The sequence below is a fragment of the Sphaerulina musiva genome (assembly GCF_000320565.1).
Source record: "Sphaerulina musiva SO2202 unplaced genomic scaffold SEPMUscaffold_8, whole genome shotgun sequence".
Taxonomy (NCBI): Eukaryota; Fungi; Ascomycota; class Dothideomycetes; order Mycosphaerellales; family Mycosphaerellaceae; genus Sphaerulina; species Sphaerulina musiva.
The window spans coordinates 1335077-1353111 of record NW_016017390.1 but is presented as its reverse complement, the minus strand read 5'-3'; the positions used below and the strand labels follow the sequence as shown (position 1 = coordinate 1353111).

Below are 18035 nucleotides of genomic sequence, written 5' to 3'. Positions count from 1 at the left end.
TATAGTACTTAATTAAACTAAGAGCCGTATCTCGCGCGTTTGTTATCCGAATTTAGTAATATCGCGGTGTAGTATTAGTGTAAGTATATAGAAGCAATTGGAGAGGTATATATATACGTATCGTTACGTCGAAGTAAAGATATCCGGTATCGTAGGTATCGTAGGTATCGTAGGAAAAGTCTGTATAGGAAGTAAGGTCAACCGGAACTATGTTAATCCGCGCCGAGCTATGACTCACACGCCGGACTATGACTTATACGTGCTTAGTCATTCCGAGTGTCCTTTGAAAGTGTCCTGCTCCTTGACTCTTGCAGATAGGCCAACGATAATGCTTTTCCTTTCGGACATTCTTTGAGCCTATTCCACGAGCAGGGATATCCTCGAGCTTGAGCCCCCAGCGATAACAAGATGTGCGAGCGAGTAACCGGTGCGTGATCATCATCAGTAGTATACAACACATACATTAGTGAAGCTGTGGCGATACTGCATAGTCATTGGGACTCCTCATCAGAATCAAAAATGACCCCTGACGAGACGACAAGACCAAGCAAGAACACGGAGACGCTATACATACAGCTGTCAATGGCTCAGACTCGACAGAGAGAAGTGTCATCTTCTCCTGGGTCATTCGCTACCGCGAGAACGACGACGACGACAGCCCCCCCCCCCCCCCCCCCCCATCATTCCACCAAGACGCCACGCGACAAATAGCGCGCTACACTCACTCACTCACTCCCTCCCTCCTTCAATACACCAACGTCGCAAGACGAGCAGTCAACCCCCCAACCACAATCGAGCTACTGAAAAACAGCTGGAAGCGAACCTAGATAGCAAATCATGTCAGTGAAACGGAGGCCGGCATAGTCCCAGAAAAAAAAAAGAAAACAAAAGACAAGCAAGTATAATTACTAGGAGGTATTACTCACCATGACCTTATTCACCAACGACTGGAATACCGAATGCACAATTCTCAGCCCTACATACGTCCACGCCGCTTGGAGAGTATAAGGATGATTATCGCCGAGAATGGCGAGAGCGAGAGTTACGGCGTAGAAGACGGTGGGTTGTTCGTGGAGATGGTTGTAACTAATGAAATAGATATCAGAAAAAGAAAAACTCGGGAATAAATCCTCAATTCTGAAGAAAGAAAAGATTTTCGGCTTCGTTTTGACTTGATTTGATTTGGTTGATGGCCTTTTTTTTTCTTTTGGAAGTGTGCAACATACTTATCTGCCACCTGTCGAATATGAATAGGAATCTTGGTCTGCAACTCCTCGCTGATTTTCGCCGGGTCCGTGGAGAGTTTGTAGTTGGAAATGGCGGGGATTCGAGTCGCGTACATCCAGAGTTCCATGACGAAGGTCCAGCCTGCGAGGGTGACGAGTGGTTTGAGTAAAGGGGAGGGGGTGAGGAGGGCTTGGGAGGCCATTTTTTCTTTTATTTTCTTTTTGGCAAATCTTGTCAATTTGAGGGATGGACTTGTAGTATAGATCGTGGGTAAGGATTGCTGCTGCTGCTGCGATGGTATGGTATGGTATGGATTTGGAGTCTGTAAAGAGTCGTTGAGAGTGAAGAGAAAGTAAAGGTAAAAGGTAAGTGAGGTCTGTTGGTTTGCCTCGGTATTTACACTCACTTTCATTCTGCGCCCAATAGAATCATGTCTACGGGCGCGTGTAGAGCGGGCGACTGCGGATAGCTCCACAGCAATATAACTCGCAATAGGCCGAAGGGGCTTGGCGTGCTCGTAGACGAAGCCTTAGTAAGGTACCTGGTAGTCAAGGTAAGGTATGTAGCCACCGAACGATCTGAGGTAAGCTTAGTCTGGGCCTACTATATATGTTCAACGTCTATCATAGGAAATAATCCGAACTGAAAGGAGTTCCAACACGATTCCACATTCACTCTCTCTTATTATTGACAAAACCTCCGTTACGTACTCCAAGGAGATCTTTCCCGGAAGTACAAAAGCACTGCAATGAAGCAGGTAGGTACATAGGATAGACCTGCCTTATGTTCATTTGTCTCCATAGCACTGTCAGTAAGTAAGGTAACCACAATACGCACTCTTATTTACTGTCAAGGACCGCGTGCATCTTTTCCCTTGCGCCAACGCTCGAATCATAGCCAGCGCAATTTCCCATTACAACACTACCAGTATTCTACATCAAGCGATATGGCTCGGCGGGCGAAGAAACGAAGAGTTGACGCCCGGGAGGCTGCTAGTGTCGAGAGGAACGAGCTGGATGATAATGACGGCGATGATCATGGAGCCCCGATTGCTTCTTCCCCAGCCGTCGATACGACGGATCGTTCTTTGGAAGATGTGTCCAGTGGAACCGCAGGAGTTTCCGACCACCCCTTCAGCTCCTCCAGCCACTTGCCAGGCCAGGACATAAAGGAAGTTCCGAACATAACCTCCACAATTCCAAGCAGCCAATCGTCAGTATCGAGAACGCTCCATGCGCCTGCGCCTGGCCCTTCCGTACCGTTGGCGAGATCCCAGCAGACAACTGACGGTGGGCTGTTACGGAGACGAGGGTACCAACCACGACTGTCAACTCGCACAAAGCACCGACACGCTGCCGAGTTTAGCGAGAGGATGGGGTTGCATGAGGTGCAGGCACAACCGCGGTACAACCTCCGACCCCTATGGGCCAAAAAGATGAATGTCCTGGAGAAACTGCCATCAGATATCCGCATCATGATCTGGGAAGTGGCCATTGTCGCCAACGGCCCACTGATCGTGGCCAATGACGAACTAGGGGCACCTAGACTCCAGACCAGTGATGAAGAGACTCACCGGACCGCACTACTGAGGGTCAGTAGACAGGTAAGGCTTGAGAGCGAGAAATTCTTTTACGCCAAGAATGCGTTTATATTTCGCTTCTCTGGCAAGCTAGAACAAAAGCACAATGACGTGTACCTCGTTTACCAGTTCATCTGGAAGCTCCTGACTCCCGGACTGACAGTCTGGAGGCAGAACAAGAACGTCTTCATTCTCATCATCGTCGACGTGACCTTGTACAATCTATCTGTCGTCGCGAATCGGGAACCATTTGAAAGGATTTCTAGACGTTTGGCCCTCCGACTCGCGTGGTTGAAAAGTATCCTGCCTGATCGGAGATGCCTGATCGAATTCCAGGGGAATGCGCTTCTTACCGGGCCTTTATGGCAGCGTACTCGCGGCGTGAAAGTGGATCTCTACAACCCAATAGCATCTCTGAGACGGGCATGCATGGAGATGGAGCATTTGGCTGTAGGCGTATGGCCCACGGGGAATGCAGCCGACTGGAGTCCTAGTTTCAAGGCCTTTGCTGATACATTCTACTTGTTGAGGAATGTCGCCAACTGCATTGAGGATGGCCGTTCTTCCAGTGGCCTGTCTTTCTAGCCAGCAAGGTCTTGGAGACTATCTGTTCAGGCGTAGTGTCGGATAGTGCTGGGGGCATCGACTTAGTGCTTGTAAATTACTACTTCGTGTTTGAGAGCCAGAAAGAATTCGATATACGGTTTTTGATGCGATCGAGGAGATTCATGTTGTGGAAGGGACGAGTTGAAGCACAATGGAGGCCCAAATTAGCGCCTTGGCGCAAACTCCGACCTCATCTCAAGATGGATCGATTAGATTTTCAATGATATTATTTACGCCTCACTAGCGACTACACTGACACGATACGGGGATATAGTGAAGACTCGATGGCAGAGACAAGTGTTGGTGAAATGGCCACAGAGGAGAACAACAACGCCGATGCCCTCGTCACCTCCATCGACCCTCTTCACCCCGCCAATCACATCTGTACGCTTTGCTACCAATTCTACGGCCACGGCTGGGTCACAGGCACCGGCGGCGGCATCTCCATCAAGCATGGAAATCACGTCTACCTCGCCCCTTCAGGTGTGCAGAAAGAGCTCATGAAACCCCAAGATATCTTTGTCATGGACTATGTGACAAAACAATACCTGAGGAGACCACCGGTAGGTTACGGCTGTTTTTGCGCTTGGCGAGGGGAGGTGTGCGCTGAGCTGAGATATAAACGGTAGGTGTACAAACCCTCTGCGTGCACACCTCTCTTCATGTCGGCATATACCACCCGTGGAGCAGGAGCTTGTATCCATACCCATTCGCAATGGGCTGTTCTCGTAACTCTCATCTGTGAAGCGGGACTACAAGGTGACGACCGCGGTGTATTTGCGATGAAAGAGATTGAGCAAATCAAAGGCATCTCGCGGGGAGGAACAGGCTCGCAAGAAATTGCTGAGGGTGGCCGCAAACTCGGCAATTTGGGATACTTTGATACGATGAAGATTCCGATTATTGAGAATACGGCGCATGAGGAGGATCTGGAAGAGAGTATGTCGCAGGCCATGCAGGAGTGGCCGGAAACTTGTGCGGTGCTCGTCAAGAGGCATGGTGTCTATGTGTGGGGCAAGGATGTTGCTCAGGCTAAGACGCAATGTGAAAGTTTGGATTATCTGTTCCAGCTGGCGGTGGAGATGCATAAGTTGGGGTTGAAGTGGGTGTGAATATGATGATACTATAAAAGAAAAATTGGCCGATGATGATTTGGCAGGCCCATGAGAATATATTCGTATAGGGAATTCGAGTTGCAATATCTTGTACAAGTCCATAAAAACTTCTGGCTGTGAAGCGCCTCCTTCTATTCCTATACTCCATTACCCGAACCTAGACATGCTGTACAAAGAGTAATAATCACCGCAAAGTGCTCTGGTCACTATAGCAATGGTTCCCAACTCGACCATCCAACGCCAGCTGTTCCAGGTGTATCTCAAAGCGCAACGCATACAAAGTAGTCTGCTCGTCTTCATCTTTCGCTGTCAAGATCTGACGGATATCAGATGCAGTTTGCTCAAAGCGACGCAGACGAAAGCAGATCTAGGAGACGCTGGTGCTAGCTCTCCCCGTAGTCCGTATCTCTGATCTGAGCACTGCATGTAAGGTCTATTACGAACAAGCGCAATATGGCTTCGCATCGCAGAGTAGACTGACTCATTGATTAGCATGAGACACAACAACATGGAATTCTTGGGGATCAGAACGCACCACATCTCCCTCTCGTCCTGACATCCATACTGCAATCGGCACACCGCACATGCCGTTGCGTTGCAGGTTTTAGACTTCCGTCGAGGTATCTCGAGAGGAGGGCCTTTCATTACCACGCCAAATTCTGGCAGAGCGGTGTAATAAGGGCCCAGTGTCGCGGTCTTGGTCGTGGTGCTGGTTGTAGTCGCTGTTACAAACTCAAACTCGTATCGTGTCTTGGTCACGGTGTGGTGGATCACCGTTTCCTCGGTCGGTCTCTTGGCGGTTTCGGGTTCGTGAAGGGGTGCATTATTGCCCATCGGAATCTGTTCGATGTTGTTGTGGCGGGGGATACGAGTCGACTTTCCGAGAGTCTGGGTGGAGAGTGCGAAGAGTGCAAGAGGTCCTGCAGTGAGTGATGAGCAATGCATCTTGGCTTGTGGTTGCGGTAAAGAGCGACGGAAGGTGAGAGTTGGTCGTTGTGACACTGCAGGACGGTTTGCAGGTGAATGAGTGGACGAAAGGGGAATCTGGAGGCAAAAAGTATGCCATTTGAGCGGGCTATATCATCAGTGCTACATGTAGGTATGAGACATGCGAAAGGCTTGCCGCTGCTGTGCCACTGAATAGCATAAGGATGCATGGACAAAGGCGGAGTACGTCTCGGTAGATCTGTTTGGGGCTGATTTGGGAATTCAGCCGTAGACGCTGCATATACACGCTATGCCTCCTGGGGAGCATGTCGACCCTTCGGAGCTCTTCTCCAAGCGCCTTCAGCGGCACAGCAGCGTGATAAATAGAACTCTTGCTGAAACCGTCTCATCCTTCGCGATGAGGAAGGCATTCTTGCAATGTGCAATATGGCTTTAGGGGCGCGTGAAATGTGCTTGATCCCAGCAGTCACACATTGCATCCGTCATGAGTTTTGATAATGTGATGGCGATGTTGGCGCAGTGAAGTGTGAGGAAAAGCAACTTGAAGAGTGGGGGCAACGGAGATCTTCATCGGAGTGGGTTTCTCCGGTCCGACAAAGCGGTCTTGGCGCGACCACGAACAGATTTCGTCTTCTCACAAGCCTCAAACCTCCGACTGCACGCCCAACGACATCCCCATCTCCTCGACCACCACCACCCTCGCAAATACCGCCAAAATGGGTCGCGTCCGCACCAAGACTGTGAAGAAGTCCGCCAAGGTCATCATCGAGCGCTACTACCCCAAGTTGACTCTCGACTTCGAGACCAACAAGCGCATTTGTGATGAAATTGCCGTGATCGCTTCCAAGCGTCTGCGCAACAAGGTACGGCCAATGGAAACCACTTTCGACGAGGCTGGAATGGCTCGCTGACTGTAGCAGATTGCCGGCTACACTACCCACTTGATGAAGCGTATCCAACGTGGACCAGTCCGCGGTATCTCCTTCAAGCTGCAAGAAGAGGAGCGTGAGCGCAAGGATCAATACGTTCCAGAGGTGTCTGCTTTGGACTTCACACAGAACAGCGAGAGCGGTCAGCTGGATGTGGACCAGGAGACCAAGGACTTGTTGAAGTCATTGGGCGTACGTACAATCACACAGCCCTCCTTACCGTTGGTGGGAGGGTCCAGAATTTTGCAACGCGATGCTGATGATAAATTCCACAGTTCGACAGCATCCCAGTCAACGTCGTCGCTGTCCAGCAACAGCAGGTCGCCGAGAGGCCTCGCCGCTTCAACGACCGTCCAGCTCGCGCTTAAGCCATCAACATTATGGCTTTTACTCGCTACTAGGACTGCGACTTACGATCAAAAGAGCTTGGAGGGTTTCAAAAAAAGGCGTTGGCGTTCTATTGCAGTTCCGCTGCTACGATACCCATGCCTTGTTAGCTACTACTAGCTACTGCTCTCTTCGGAGACGCAAAATGGAGCACTTTCCTCCACCCCAGGTGTCGCTGAGTCTGCTGTAATGGCGACGAGGCTTGATTGCCAAATCTCCCGTTCCCACTCCCCTTTTCTCCAGACGTCGTAATGTCAACACCGCTCCTTGCTGTCGCTGCCGGGCGATCACAGTTCAACGGAATGAGTCTTCCTTGGCCTGCTCAAGATGCTCATCCCGATCTTCAGGGCTGGGATTGTAGCATCTTGTCCTTGTCATTGTACACGTGCATCTCCCTCACTGTCGGTTGTTCGTGACCTGTAAACATTTCGTTGCAACGGAACCATTTGTCGTCTGATGAGTCTTCCGAGTTCATAGCAGAGTCAGACGCGTTGTCGGCGCCGCTGCAGAGAGCTTGTTTGCATTCGCTCATTGCATCGGTGCTTACATACCTACTGCCATACTGGTCTGGCTGAATAGATCGGTTGCCGAGCAGGTCGACTCTGATTCCGACGTAGAACTGTACACAGTCCCGGGTCTCACATTGTCGCATTCTATAGCCTTTTCATATAATATACACTTCCTAGCATCTTTCTGAGATTCCTCGCACTTCACGTTTAAGAGACGACCGCCAGTTTCACATCCTTAGTCATCACTCCCGAGGCTTCGAAGCCCTGCATCACGTCCGCATAGTGCAGCCTCGACAAGCGATGCAGAGCCTCGAGTCCTGACTCCAGCGGACACTGCTGTACGGACGAGAAGACACTGATGGCATGTGCATGGTAACTGAGGTTGCCGAAGACGTAAAAGAGGGAGGGAGAGGCACATGTAGGAGGTAAGCGAAATCGGAAGTGCCATGGAAGACCGCCATGATTCCGTAGACTTCGATTTGTGGCAAGCACGGAGAGCACGGACCTTCTTCTTCTCGGTGGTGATGCATCCAGTTTTTCTAAAGCTCCCTACACCATCTTCCTCTCTCCATCTTCATCACTTTGCGCCATCTGCAACAACCTCCCTTTCTTCCTCACCCTCTCATCCATCATCACCATCGTTCCTTCCTCGTTGCGCGTACCCCAGTGTGTTAATACAGCCAACATGCTCTCTTCTCGACTGACGCGGAACGTAAGTGGAAGCTCCCTCGAAACCATTCGCCATCACGCGAGCATGGACACGACACTGACATTGAACACAGGCTATTCCGCGCGCGACATCTTCTTTCCGATCATCAGCACGCCGCGCGCCCCTCACATCGCAGTTTCGACGAGGATATGCGGAAGACACAAATGCCGACAGCGGGAAGGTGAAGGGCCCGATCATTGGTATCGATCTGGGTACCACCAACTCGGCTGTGGCCGTCATGGAAGGCAAGGCGCCTCGCATAATAGAGAACTCGGAAGGTACGAACAGGACCATAGAGAGAGAAAGACGGAGCGATGATGACTGACAGTGAGGGATAGGTGCACGAACGACACCTTCTGTGGTCGGTTTCACTAAGGAAGGCGAGCGACTTGTCGGTATCGCCGCAAAGCGTCAGGCCGTCGTCAACCCAGAGAACACTTTGTTCGCCACAAAGCGTTTGATTGGACGCAAGTTCAAGGATTCTGAGGTACAAAAGGATATCCAGCAGGTCCCATACAAGATTGTTCAGCACACAAACGGCGATGCGTGGCTCGAGGCACAAGGGCAGAAATACTCTCCTTCGCAGATTGGTGGTTTCGTCCTCGGCAAGATGAAGGAGACGGCTGAGGCGTTCTTGGGCAAGAACGTCAAGAACGCTGTGGTCACTGTCCCAGCATACTTCAACGACCAGCAGCGTCAAGCCACAAAGGATGCCGGTCAGATCTCCGGTCTTACCGTGCACCGTGTGATCAACGAGCCAACTGCCGCTGCTCTTGCCTACGGTCTCGAGAAGGACGACAAAGTCGTGGCTGTATACGATCTTGGTGGTGGTACCTTCGATATCTCCATCCTCGAGATCTCCAACGGCGTGTTCGAAGTCAAGGCCACCAACGGTGACACCCACTTGGGTGGTGAGGACTTCGACATCACCCTCGTCCGCCATCTTGTGCAGCAATTCAAGAAGGAGCAAGGAATCGATCTCTCTGGCGACCGCATGGCTATTCAGCGTATCCGTGAGGCTGCTGAGAAGGCCAAGATTGAGCTGTCTTCTGCTCAGCAAACCGACATCAACCTGCCTTTCATTACCGCCGATTCTTCTGGACCAAAGCACATCAACACCAAGCTCTCCCGCTCTCAGCTCGAGTCCCTGGTGGAACCATTGATCAGCCGCACTGTGGAGCCAGTCCGCAAGGCTCTCAAGGACGCCAACCTCCAGGCCAAAGACATCCAGGATGTTATCCTGGTCGGTGGTATGACCCGTATGCCCAAGGTCACCGAGTCTGTTAAGGCCATCTTCGGCCGCGAGCCAGCCAAGTCTGTCAACCCTGACGAGGCTGTCGCCATTGGTGCCGCCATTCAGGGTGGTGTTCTCGCTGGTGAGGTCACTGATCTCCTTCTCCTCGATGTCACTCCTCTGTCGCTCGGTATCGAGACTCTCGGCGGTGTCTTCACTCGTCTGATCAACCGCAACACCACTATTCCAACCAAGAAGTCGCAGACTTTCTCCACTGCTGCCGACTTCCAGTCCGCTGTCGAGATCAAGGTCTACCAGGGTGAGCGTGAGCTTGTCCGTGACAACAAGATGCTCGGAAACTTCCAACTGGTCGGCATCCCACCAGCTCACCGTGGTGTCCCACAAATCGAGGTTACCTTCGACATCGACGCCGATTCGATTGTCCACGTGCACGCCAAGGACAAGTCTACCAACAAGGACCAGTCTATCACCATCGCTTCAGGATCTGGTCTCTCCGACTCCGAGATCGAGAACATGGTCAACGACGCCGAGAAATACGCTGCCGCCGACAAGGACCGCAAGGCCGCCATTGAGGCTGCCAACCGTGCCGACAGCGTTGTGAACGATACCGAGAAGGCACTCAAGGAGTTTGAGGACCGCATTGACAAGGCCGAGGCAGACAAGATCCGTGAGACCATCAACGGTCTTCGTGAATTCATTGCCACCAACCAGACTGGAGAAGGTACTGCTACCGCCGAGGAGATCAAGGCCAAGACAGATGAGCTCCAGACCGCGTCTTTGACTCTGTTCGACAAGATGCACCGTGCCCGCCAGGAGGCTGAGTCGTCGCCAAAGGAGGGCGAGCAGTCGAGCGAACAACCTAAGCAAGACGGCTCTGACGAGAAGAAGCCATAAATGGCTTGATTGTTTCCAAGCCTCGAGCTTGTTTTGTTTGATGTCTTTATACCCCAAGCGACCTGAGCTAGCGCGAATGGTCCATAAAAGCGTCGATTCCGGCAGAATTCATGTAAGGATATTACGACGTCGGGAGAAGCCTCACTCTTCAGCCACGCTGCGCAGGGCCGGCTGAGGCGCTACTCATGTTTAACTATACAGAAAGATGTACAGGGCGCTCGGCGCTTGGCGAAGCTGCGGAAAGCAGTCTGCTTGAAATAACAGGTGCATGACGAGTGGCGAGTTTGTGAAAGTAGTGGTGGCATGGGACGATAAGAAGGAATGGGATGGATGGATGTGTAGTTTTAGCCACCGTTCTCGGATGTATAATGTCATGAAGTCTCTACTCTGAAGGTCATTCTCTTCCGGTCTCCGCCTTTGAATATTTCGCATAGGCAACATGACTGGACGAATTGTCGGTGTCTCCTGGATTGCTGCACATCCTCTTCCTCTCTCTCTGAAGCAAGATAAAAGAACCGGAAACCACCCATCGCCGCAAAGAGCCTCCTCCATGGCCAATCAGAGCTATAAACACCCATCCATTCTAGACTCCTGCGAACGCTGCTGTCTCACTCTGCTCTGACTGACGATCAAACCCCATGAATGGCCATACGCACGCGTAATAGACACCATCTTCCTGAGCAGCAGCATTAGGAGAGAGAGAGAGAGAGAGGATCGAGAGCTCTTTCAGATTCTCCATGAATACACTCGCCGTATTGTGGAAGAACAGTAACGTGGAGCAGGAGCAGGAGCAGGATATTTGGACCTAGCTTCTCCTGTGTGTGTGAAGCCTCTCGATCCGGACTTTTTAAAAAAAAGATTACAGTCAGTCGTGCGCTCCAAAGGTCATGCATAGCCGGCCTGTGTACCACACCAGATTTGCAAACAATTGCCTCCAAAGCCCTTTCTGTAGGCCCTCAAGGTCCCTATGATCCCCAGCTCCCCTTGAACACCCATTCAAAGCCCAACAATCCCCTTCACAGCCAGCACGATCGGCGGCACACTCGTAGCAGCAACAGCCACAGTTCCAACAAATCCCATACTCAAACTACTAAACGCCGCAGCTCGCGGATCCGTACCCAGTAACATAGCAGTAGCAAGACTGCTCGAATTCGCACCAAACGTGATTCCTCTCGTAATATAATCGTCCTCGGGAATCCGCAAGAATTTCAAAATCTGATTTCCTATGAGGACTCCAAAGATTCCGCTGAAGATGGCCAAGGGAGTTCCCACATTCATGTTTCCGCCGACATTTGCCACGACGATTTGTCCGAGTGCGAGAGTGAGTGTTCTTGCTCCGAAGGCGAGAGAGGACGTTGGAGTGATTCCGATGGCGTAGCAGAAGGCTGGGTAGCCGAAGAGTGAGGCTAAGGGCCAGATGGTATTGGGGATGATGATGGCGAGGAAGTTTTTCTGGAGCTCATGGCGGTATTGGAACATTGGTAAGGCTAATGCAATGATTGACACGTCGATGATGGAGGAGAGAATGTCGCCGGCTCCGGGTAGTGTGCCTGCGATTGCTGCGCCGCTCCACAGTCTGGTGTATTTCACTCCTGTGGAGTAGGCGTGGAGACCATCGGATAGAGATTCTCCGCGTGTGAGGACGAAGACCCAGATTGCGAGAACGGTGCTTGCAGAGGATACCAGGATGGGGTGCAGGTAGGTCTTCCAACGTAAGGGCAGCATGGTTGCGACTTCGTATGTGATGATGCTGATGCAGAGTTGCAACGGCATGGCATAGCCGAGGCCATAGTAAACTGGGATGCCGATGAAGACCATCAGTGCTGCATAGGTAAGCAGATCCAATTGTGAGATAATGAATGCTGCCCACTTCTCCGCTCTGGTTTGTAGCGGCGCATCGTGTCGCAAAATGGACAATGGTGATATAGTCTCTGAGCTGAGTCTTGTGCTCTCCGGTATTGGCGGTCCGCCTGTCCCAGTGACATAGTCTGGATTCTGTGCCCTTGGCGGCTGAACCAGGAATGGAGTTGAAGGATTGGGACTTTCGTCCGGCGTGCTCTCACCATAGTCACTTGGTGTCCGCCTAGAGTCTGGCGGTGTCGACACTCGACTCAACGGAATGTCATCTTGGTGCACCCCAAGCTCTTCAGCCCTTGCAACTTCTGCTTTCTTGCTATTGCCAATGAGCAGTACTATCCCACGTACAGAGTAGGCACTCAAGGCAAATACCACCGCCCAACCGACTAGAGCTACGCCGATGATCTTGGCCACTTCCGCTCCGCTTATCGGTGGACTGAGAGGCAATGTGACAAAGCCAGGACACAAGAATATGTTGAGAAAGCGCAAGGACCAGCCGCAGGGAACATCTAGGTATCCAACCATGGTCTTTGTGGCCCGGTCTCCCAGTATGAATGAGCAGAGGATGAGGGCTAAGAAGAGTAAGATCAGACAGGCCACTGAAGCTGGAAAGGGAACATTCCCAAGGTTAATAAGGCGGTCGACACCAAAGCACACTGCCATGATGGCTGCAACAGCAATTGGCATAACGAGCCAGGCGCGTACCACACGGTGCCATGTCCGAGCGCTGACCAATTTGGTGGCTATTAGGACATCTTGGACCAACACTGCTCCCCGACTCTTTTCGTATTCCGATGCCCTGCCGGCCATTGATTGATTGTACGACGGACCAGAGAGGAGTACACCAAGTGGTGTCCTGATGGGTGTTCTGTCGATTCTTGTGTGTTGTTCATATAACCATCCATTTCGAAACAGCCACCTGACCAAGTAGTAAACGAGTTGCACTTCATGATCGAGGTAGAGTCATCCGATGGTGATGCATGGCAGAATCGAAAGGAGCGGCTATTGCGGCCCGGCGTTGGGTATAATCCAGCCAGCCCCAAGTCCGCTGCTCCCATCGCGCTCCTCAACATCATGGTATCGAGGGTCGTATGCCGTATAGAAAGCGGCCTGAACAAGAAAAATCAAAAGCTCGAATAGATGTGCTCGCCAACTAACATTGTCTATATTGATCCTGTCGTTTTGATGACATGACCAGATCTCCGTCATGCATACCCACCCACCTCTCGCTCTCTCTCCCTCTCTCCGTGTTGTCTCTCCCCGACCATACACGCGTGCATGCATAACATCCTACGAGTTCAAATAACTCCTGATCGCTCCCTGCAATCTGTTGCCCGCCTCGCCCAACAAGGCACTGACGTTCTCCAAATCATCTCCCGCCTGAATACCAAACTTCCTGACAAAGTCCTTGGCAGCACCCTCCAAATCTCCATACTCTTCTTCGCCTGTCTCTTCCGGCCGTCCAAAGTAAGCATTCGAGGAAATGGAAGTCTGCCCTTCGAAGCTTTGCAGTCGGGTTTTCGCTTCCGATTGCGCGTTACTGTCGAAAGCGCCACGGCCGAAGAACTCGTCGGAACCGATGCCTTTTTGTTGGCCAAACTTGTCGCGTGCGTAGCGTTCCGAGTCGTCTGTGAAGAGAAGAAATGAGATTAGTGGCGTTCGAGTGAAAGTGAGAATGGATCGTCTGTAGCATACCTTCAACAGGAGCTGCTCGGCTCGTAGACCCGAACCCACCAATCTTCGCAGCGCCGCCAGCAGTAGCCGGCTTCTTCTGCTGACCGACCATTCCAAAGCCGAGTTTTCTGACACCCATCCCTAGTCTTTCCATTTCGCTGTCGCTCCTTTCTCTAGGCTTTGGGTTGCCGAATGTGCCAGCCCTCGAGCCTGGGCTCATAGGCGTGGGCTGGTGGATAGTGCTCGCTTCTGCTCCGGGTTGTTTCGCAGCGATGGAAGCTTCTGAAGGAGTGACATCGTCCGGATCATAGCCCAGTTTCGCCTTCCTCTCTTCTTCCTCTCTTGCCTTCTTCTCCGCCTCATCGAAGTCCAGAGCCGACGCATCGACTTTCTTGGCTCCCAGTTTGGTCTTTTTAGCGCCGAGAATGTTAGCCTTGGGTTTTGAAGCCACAGCAGTCTTTCTCGCGGCGCTGGGGACAGCTCTGCTCGCAGCAGGCTTGACTTCCTCGCTGCCGGTAGGGTTTAGCGGACTCTTGGGCCTTGCGGCCATGCCGTTTCCATTCGCAGCTCCAGGGTTCAAGAAGGGACTCGCCCTCCCTGCCTGGCTCGGCGTGCCTGTCCTGCTTGGAGGGTTCGAAGCCCTCTTCACGGCGGGCTTGTCCCAACTGCTGAAGAAGTCGTCTTCACTTGCCGCGGGCGTGCTTGTCCCACTTCCCGAGCCTTCCTCGCCCGGTTCGTCCTCAATTACGATGCCATCGGGGTTTCTCTTGTGGTCCGCCTCGACTCGTCGCTGAAGCTCCTCCTTGTACTTCACCGCCGCATTGGACGTGTACTTCGTCTTGGGATCCTTGCTGTTCAAGGCCGCGCTGCCGCCATTTCGCTGAAAGAAGGTTTTGGCCGACTCGTTGCCACCGACCTTCATGCGTCGCAGCTGCTCCCACTGCCATTGATCGAGATTCGTGGAGCGCACAAACGAAATGTGAACGCCCAAATTACGGTGGTGGGCGGAACAGTCGAGACATAGGTAGATGCCAAAGGGCACCGACGACCAGGTGGGATTCTTACCGCCGCAGTCGAAGCAGATTTTGTTGGGAGCACGGCGCTTGAGCTGCTCGAAGATGCGCTGCGACTCGCTTTTGGGCGCGAGTGACTGAGACATGGTGGGAGGTGGGAGGTGGGAGCGGCGTCAATGCCCGGAGGCGACAGCGGTACTGTGCTGCTGGTCTCTCTCGCGCGAATGCCGTCCGGTCGGGAGAACGGAGATCTGGCCAGGTGTAGACGGGCAATTGGAAATGTGGTCGGAATGCGAATATATGAGTAGCGTAGTGTACTGTATGCACTCGGCGGGGATGTCCATCCCTGTTGATGGAGGATCGTCCCGGCTGAAAGTTGTTGTTTCTAGGGAGCACGTGATCCATGACATATATACATCACTTGCTGACTTCTATTACCTACATGTAACTGCAAGTTCAACTGCTCATGTCAATCACGCAGCTTTCCGCGAGCTATACCGATAGCCAGAAGCATATCAACGCGCAACATGATGGCGGCTAACCCATTGTGCAATGCTCTGAGAAATTTGACTCTCATACTTCGAGTAGATAGATCCCTCACCCCAACGCTCATTACAGAGTCACATAGGGAGGTCATAGAGATCGAACAGTGAAGACTATTCGCTTGGTCAAGATATTTCTGGTGTGGAATCTCAATTCGCCGAATACAATTGCTCGCAGTTCACATTCCCCTATTTCCCTTTCATGCCATCCGGCACGCCATGGTTGTACTTATGCAGAAGGCGTCAGCGCTATACCGCCGAAGCATTGTGAAAGGCAGGCTGGCTTTCAAGCAGCTGTCCAACGAGGCAGTGCCGAAGGGTAAGGTTGTGTATGATATTCGATGGACCTTGGCGTGCAACTTCGTCCTGTTCCATTGATCAAAGATGCTAGCCGAAGAGCTTGGAGGGGTTTGTCCTTTGGCGTTGCCGTTCGTTTTTCACTTTTGGGAACAGCTTGCTCTTCTTCTTTTGCTTCTTCTTCCACGGAGCTCATGTTCTCTCTAGCTTCGCTATTAACAGCAAGACTGTGAGATGCACTCTCGCGATCGAGCTCTGTCTTAGGCGCGATATTTCTACCGGAAATGTGTTGAAGTATTTCAAGGCATTGCTGTAGCGCTTGAAGATGGTTGACCTGGACACTGGGCATGTCACGCACAACTTGAGTCTTCAGATCAGCGAGCCAACGCTGGCTAAGGCCGAGGTTGGCTGGGGGTGGTAATGAGCAGGACTCCGGGTTGTTGAGTAAAGTGACTAGATCCATTTGCACCTGATCTGAGGCCGCGATATTGGATGGAACTGCGGTCTCTGCGGTGTCCGACATCAGACCTGCATGACTGGTCGGGTCTGACGCGTGAATGGAGTGGCCCATCACGGTGTTCGTAGAAGTGGTATCTGGGCAGGAGTCTGGTCCTTGAACAATGGAAAGCAATAGATCCATTCCTGGCCACTCGACACACGGCACAAGAGTCTTATGCAGGTGGGCGGCAGCTACTTCCGAACGCTTAGCCTTACACAGTACTATACTGAGCCTGTGATGACGAGTCAAGCAATCCCATACGTGAGCCCCGCGAAGAAGTGGCAAAGTCTTCAGTAGTTCATTTGGGACTCTGACCGATGTCCTCCAGCTTCGACATTCGGCCAGCGAAAGATGGCCCATAAGTTCACTCAAGCACTTAGTCGTCCCATTGGCTTGGGAATTGTCGTTACAACCGGTGTAGAACTGGAAGAAGCGGTGTTTGGCTGCTTCGAGATGGCAAAGAATTTGTCTCGAACTTACCATGTCACGCTGGAGATCGCCAGCAAGAGAATCATATATGTCTAAGTACATACGCATCATCGCGACAAGCAGCATCGATTCTTCGCCTGGGCGACTTTTCAACAACTCGTGAGTGAAAGTGTCGAGCTCGTGATCAAGCGGATCCCCAGCAGAGTGGCCATGAGAATCGTCCGATAAGGAGCAGAGCTGGCTTACGACAGCAACCAACGATTCGAGGAATGGATGGAGTGCACCCGACTGAGAGAGTACTGGACGGGCACCGGTGTCCGGAGAGCCCGTCCTAGTTTGGAACATTCGTCCCGTGATGTAGTGAGTGACACGATACGCTGGCATGTAGGAGCAAACCTCGGCAAGTAGTCCAGTATCAGATTTGTGCACGCCACCGCTTGTTGACATATCGAGAGCTGCAATCCACACATCGTCATTCAGATCCCAGCCCCTGAGAATAGCCTGGTAGGAGCAACAGCAAGAGTACTCGGCTTCGAATACTGTAATGAGTTCCTGGCACTTGCGGAAGGCTATATCCGTCATCTTCGATACCGCAATGAAGCTGATCTCGCCCACATTGAAACCTCGCCATATCTTCTTCACCCAGAGTCGTGTCTCGGAAAGGTCAGATAGAAGACTAAAGATGGCTGGAATGTCTTTTATGCAGACCTTTGGACGTCCTGCCGCTAACCCTGGGCCACAGGGGATTGAATTCTCAGTAGCGCTTTCGTAGTCGTCGCCACAGTCGTGCACCGAAGACTCCGAGGAACTAGTCGAGGTAACATGGCGGGATTCCGAATTCAACTGAAGGAACGCTAATACATTTTCATGTACCGTCAAAGCGTGACGGTGACTGTCGTTTTTTTGCGCTATTTCGGGGGATGGATTCACTGCATAGGCCCGGAGGTGACACTCATGGGTTTCTCGACGACCAGCAACGATCACCTGGACCGCAGAGATTATCTCGATTGGAACCACGATTGATGGATTGGAGGAATTGACGATACTTTGTGCTACCTTCTCGAGCTGAGTGAGAGTCAATTTACGGCGTACATTCGTGAGATCGACCGATCTACAATTGACTAGTTTTCCCGTTTTAATTAGCCAATTTGTGAGAACCGTACCGCATCTTTTGTAGGCACCGTCGTCGATTGTGCGGTCGTTGAGCATGGCCTGAAGATAGGGGCCCGGCAGCTCCGTTGGTTGCTTCCCTCGGTGCCCCCATGGTCGTGGTCCGGAATGCATGGGCTAGGTGTATGGTCAATCGTTAGGTCCAGTGCGTTGAGTCAATGTAATTGGGAAGATCGACGTGTGAGTAAGGCCTAGGAGTTGTGTATCAAGCTTGGCTGGCCAGCAGTGCGAGCATAGACATGTTGAATCAGGAATAGATGAGATATGATGCAAGGAAGCCGGCTCCAAATATGACCGAAAAGTAATTATGCAGAGTCCAGCTCCAGAGAGAATAACAATGTAGCGTAGTAAGTAGTATGCAGAGTCCAGCTCGCTCCGAAGTAAATGATTTGGACT

General features: G+C 51.8%; 10 protein-coding genes across 10 annotated transcripts; 4 read left to right on the top strand and 6 right to left on the bottom strand.

The window, feature by feature from the left end:
- Positions 1-745: 745 nt before the first annotated feature.
- On the bottom strand, positions 746-1429 carry SEPMUDRAFT_49726 (uncharacterized protein; the record flags this gene model as incomplete). The annotated part of the gene is made up of 3 exons (XM_016909128.1): positions 746-823; positions 927-1086; positions 1227-1429. The coding sequence occupies 3 exons, from the start codon at positions 1427-1429 to the stop codon at positions 746-748; spliced, it is 441 nt and encodes a 146-aa protein (XP_016758903.1).
- A 744-nt stretch (positions 1430-2173) lies between these two features.
- On the top strand, positions 2174-3391 carry SEPMUDRAFT_119307 (uncharacterized protein; the record flags this gene model as incomplete). Its single annotated transcript, XM_016901498.1, has 1 exon — positions 2174-3391. One exon carries the CDS (start codon positions 2174-2176, stop codon positions 3389-3391), a length of 1218 nt encoding a protein of 405 aa, XP_016758902.1.
- Positions 3392-3658: 267 nt separating this feature from the next.
- On the top strand, positions 3659-5544 carry SEPMUDRAFT_150784 (Methylthioribulose-1-phosphate dehydratase). Its single transcript, XM_016906392.1, has 3 exons — positions 3659-3975; positions 4042-5003; positions 5063-5544. Exons 1-2 carry the CDS (start codon positions 3697-3699, stop codon positions 4522-4524), a joined length of 762 nt encoding a protein of 253 aa, XP_016758900.1. The 5' UTR covers positions 3659-3696; the 3' UTR covers positions 4525-5003; positions 5063-5544.
- SEPMUDRAFT_157907 (uncharacterized protein) lies at positions 4837-5472 on the bottom strand (the record flags this gene model as incomplete). Its single annotated transcript, XM_016907755.1, has 1 exon — positions 4837-5472. The coding sequence occupies one exon, from the start codon at positions 5470-5472 to the stop codon at positions 4837-4839; it is 636 nt and encodes a 211-aa protein (XP_016758901.1).
- Positions 5545-6005: 461 nt separating the features above from the next.
- Positions 6006-7128, top strand: SEPMUDRAFT_150783 (ribosomal protein S17e). The gene is made up of 3 exons (XM_016906391.1): positions 6006-6338; positions 6396-6596; positions 6680-7128. The coding sequence occupies exons 1-3, from the start codon at positions 6192-6194 to the stop codon at positions 6770-6772; spliced, it is 441 nt and encodes a 146-aa protein (XP_016758899.1). The 5' UTR covers positions 6006-6191; the 3' UTR covers positions 6773-7128.
- Positions 7129-7134: 6 nt separating this feature from the next.
- SEPMUDRAFT_119303 (uncharacterized protein) lies at positions 7135-7443 on the bottom strand (the record flags this gene model as incomplete). Its single annotated transcript, XM_016901497.1, has 2 exons — positions 7135-7294; positions 7343-7443. 2 exons carry the CDS (start codon positions 7441-7443, stop codon positions 7135-7137), a joined length of 261 nt encoding a protein of 86 aa, XP_016758898.1.
- Positions 7444-7886: 443 nt separating this feature from the next.
- Positions 7887-11427, top strand: SEPMUDRAFT_150782 (heat shock protein 70). Its single transcript, XM_016906390.1, has 3 exons — positions 7887-8012; positions 8083-8287; positions 8348-11427. The coding sequence occupies exons 1-3, from the start codon at positions 7986-7988 to the stop codon at positions 10156-10158; spliced, it is 2043 nt and encodes a 680-aa protein (XP_016758897.1). The 5' UTR covers positions 7887-7985; the 3' UTR covers positions 10159-11427.
- Positions 11155-12825, bottom strand: SEPMUDRAFT_70230 (uncharacterized protein; the record flags this gene model as incomplete). Its single annotated transcript, XM_016909894.1, has 1 exon — positions 11155-12825. One exon carries the CDS (start codon positions 12823-12825, stop codon positions 11155-11157), a length of 1671 nt encoding a protein of 556 aa, XP_016758896.1.
- A 326-nt stretch (positions 12826-13151) lies between these two features.
- SEPMUDRAFT_150781 (ArfGap-domain-containing protein) lies at positions 13152-15023 on the bottom strand. The gene is made up of 2 exons (XM_016906389.1): positions 13711-15023; positions 13152-13643 (listed from the first exon to the last, which is right to left on the bottom strand). Exons 1-2 carry the CDS (start codon positions 14846-14848, stop codon positions 13306-13308), a joined length of 1476 nt encoding a protein of 491 aa, XP_016758895.1. The 5' UTR covers positions 14849-15023; the 3' UTR covers positions 13152-13305.
- Positions 15024-15530: 507 nt separating this feature from the next.
- On the bottom strand, positions 15531-17753 carry SEPMUDRAFT_110034 (uncharacterized protein; the record flags this gene model as incomplete). Its single annotated transcript, XM_016900820.1, has 1 exon — positions 15531-17753. One exon carries the CDS (start codon positions 17751-17753, stop codon positions 15531-15533), a length of 2223 nt encoding a protein of 740 aa, XP_016758894.1.
- Positions 17754-18035: the final 282 nt, after the last annotated feature.

Excerpts from the sequence above, each read along its gene's own strand:
- SEPMUDRAFT_150782 (XM_016906390.1), top strand. The coding sequence starts at position 7,986 with ATGCTCTCTTCTCGACTGACGCGGAAC. Across the intron at positions 8,013-8,082 it reads CTTCTCGACTGACGCGGAAC|GCTATTCCGCGCGCGACATC; the intron begins GTAAGTGGAAGC and ends CATTGAACACAG. Across the intron at positions 8,288-8,347 it reads CATAATAGAGAACTCGGAAG|GTGCACGAACGACACCTTCT; the intron begins GTACGAACAGGA and ends AGTGAGGGATAG.
- SEPMUDRAFT_150784 (XM_016906392.1), top strand. The coding sequence starts at position 3,697 with ATGGCAGAGACAAGTGTTGGTGAAATGGCCACAGAGGAGAACAACAAC. Across the intron at positions 3,976-4,041 it reads AATACCTGAGGAGACCACCG|GTGTACAAACCCTCTGCGTG; the intron begins GTAGGTTACGGC and ends TATAAACGGTAG.
- SEPMUDRAFT_150783 (XM_016906391.1), top strand. The coding sequence starts at position 6,192 with ATGGGTCGCGTCCGCACCAAGACTGTGAAGAAGTCCGCCAAGGTCATC. Across the intron at positions 6,339-6,395 it reads CCAAGCGTCTGCGCAACAAG|ATTGCCGGCTACACTACCCA; the intron begins GTACGGCCAATG and ends TGACTGTAGCAG. Across the intron at positions 6,597-6,679 it reads ACTTGTTGAAGTCATTGGGC|TTCGACAGCATCCCAGTCAA; the intron begins GTACGTACAATC and ends TAAATTCCACAG.
- SEPMUDRAFT_150781 (XM_016906389.1), bottom strand. The coding sequence starts at position 14,848 with ATGTCTCAGTCACTCGCGCCCAAAAGCGAGTCGCAGCGCATCTTCGAG. Across the intron at positions 13,644-13,710 it reads CCGAGCAGCTCCTGTTGAAG|ACGACTCGGAACGCTACGCA; the intron begins GTATGCTACAGA and ends TTCTCTTCACAG.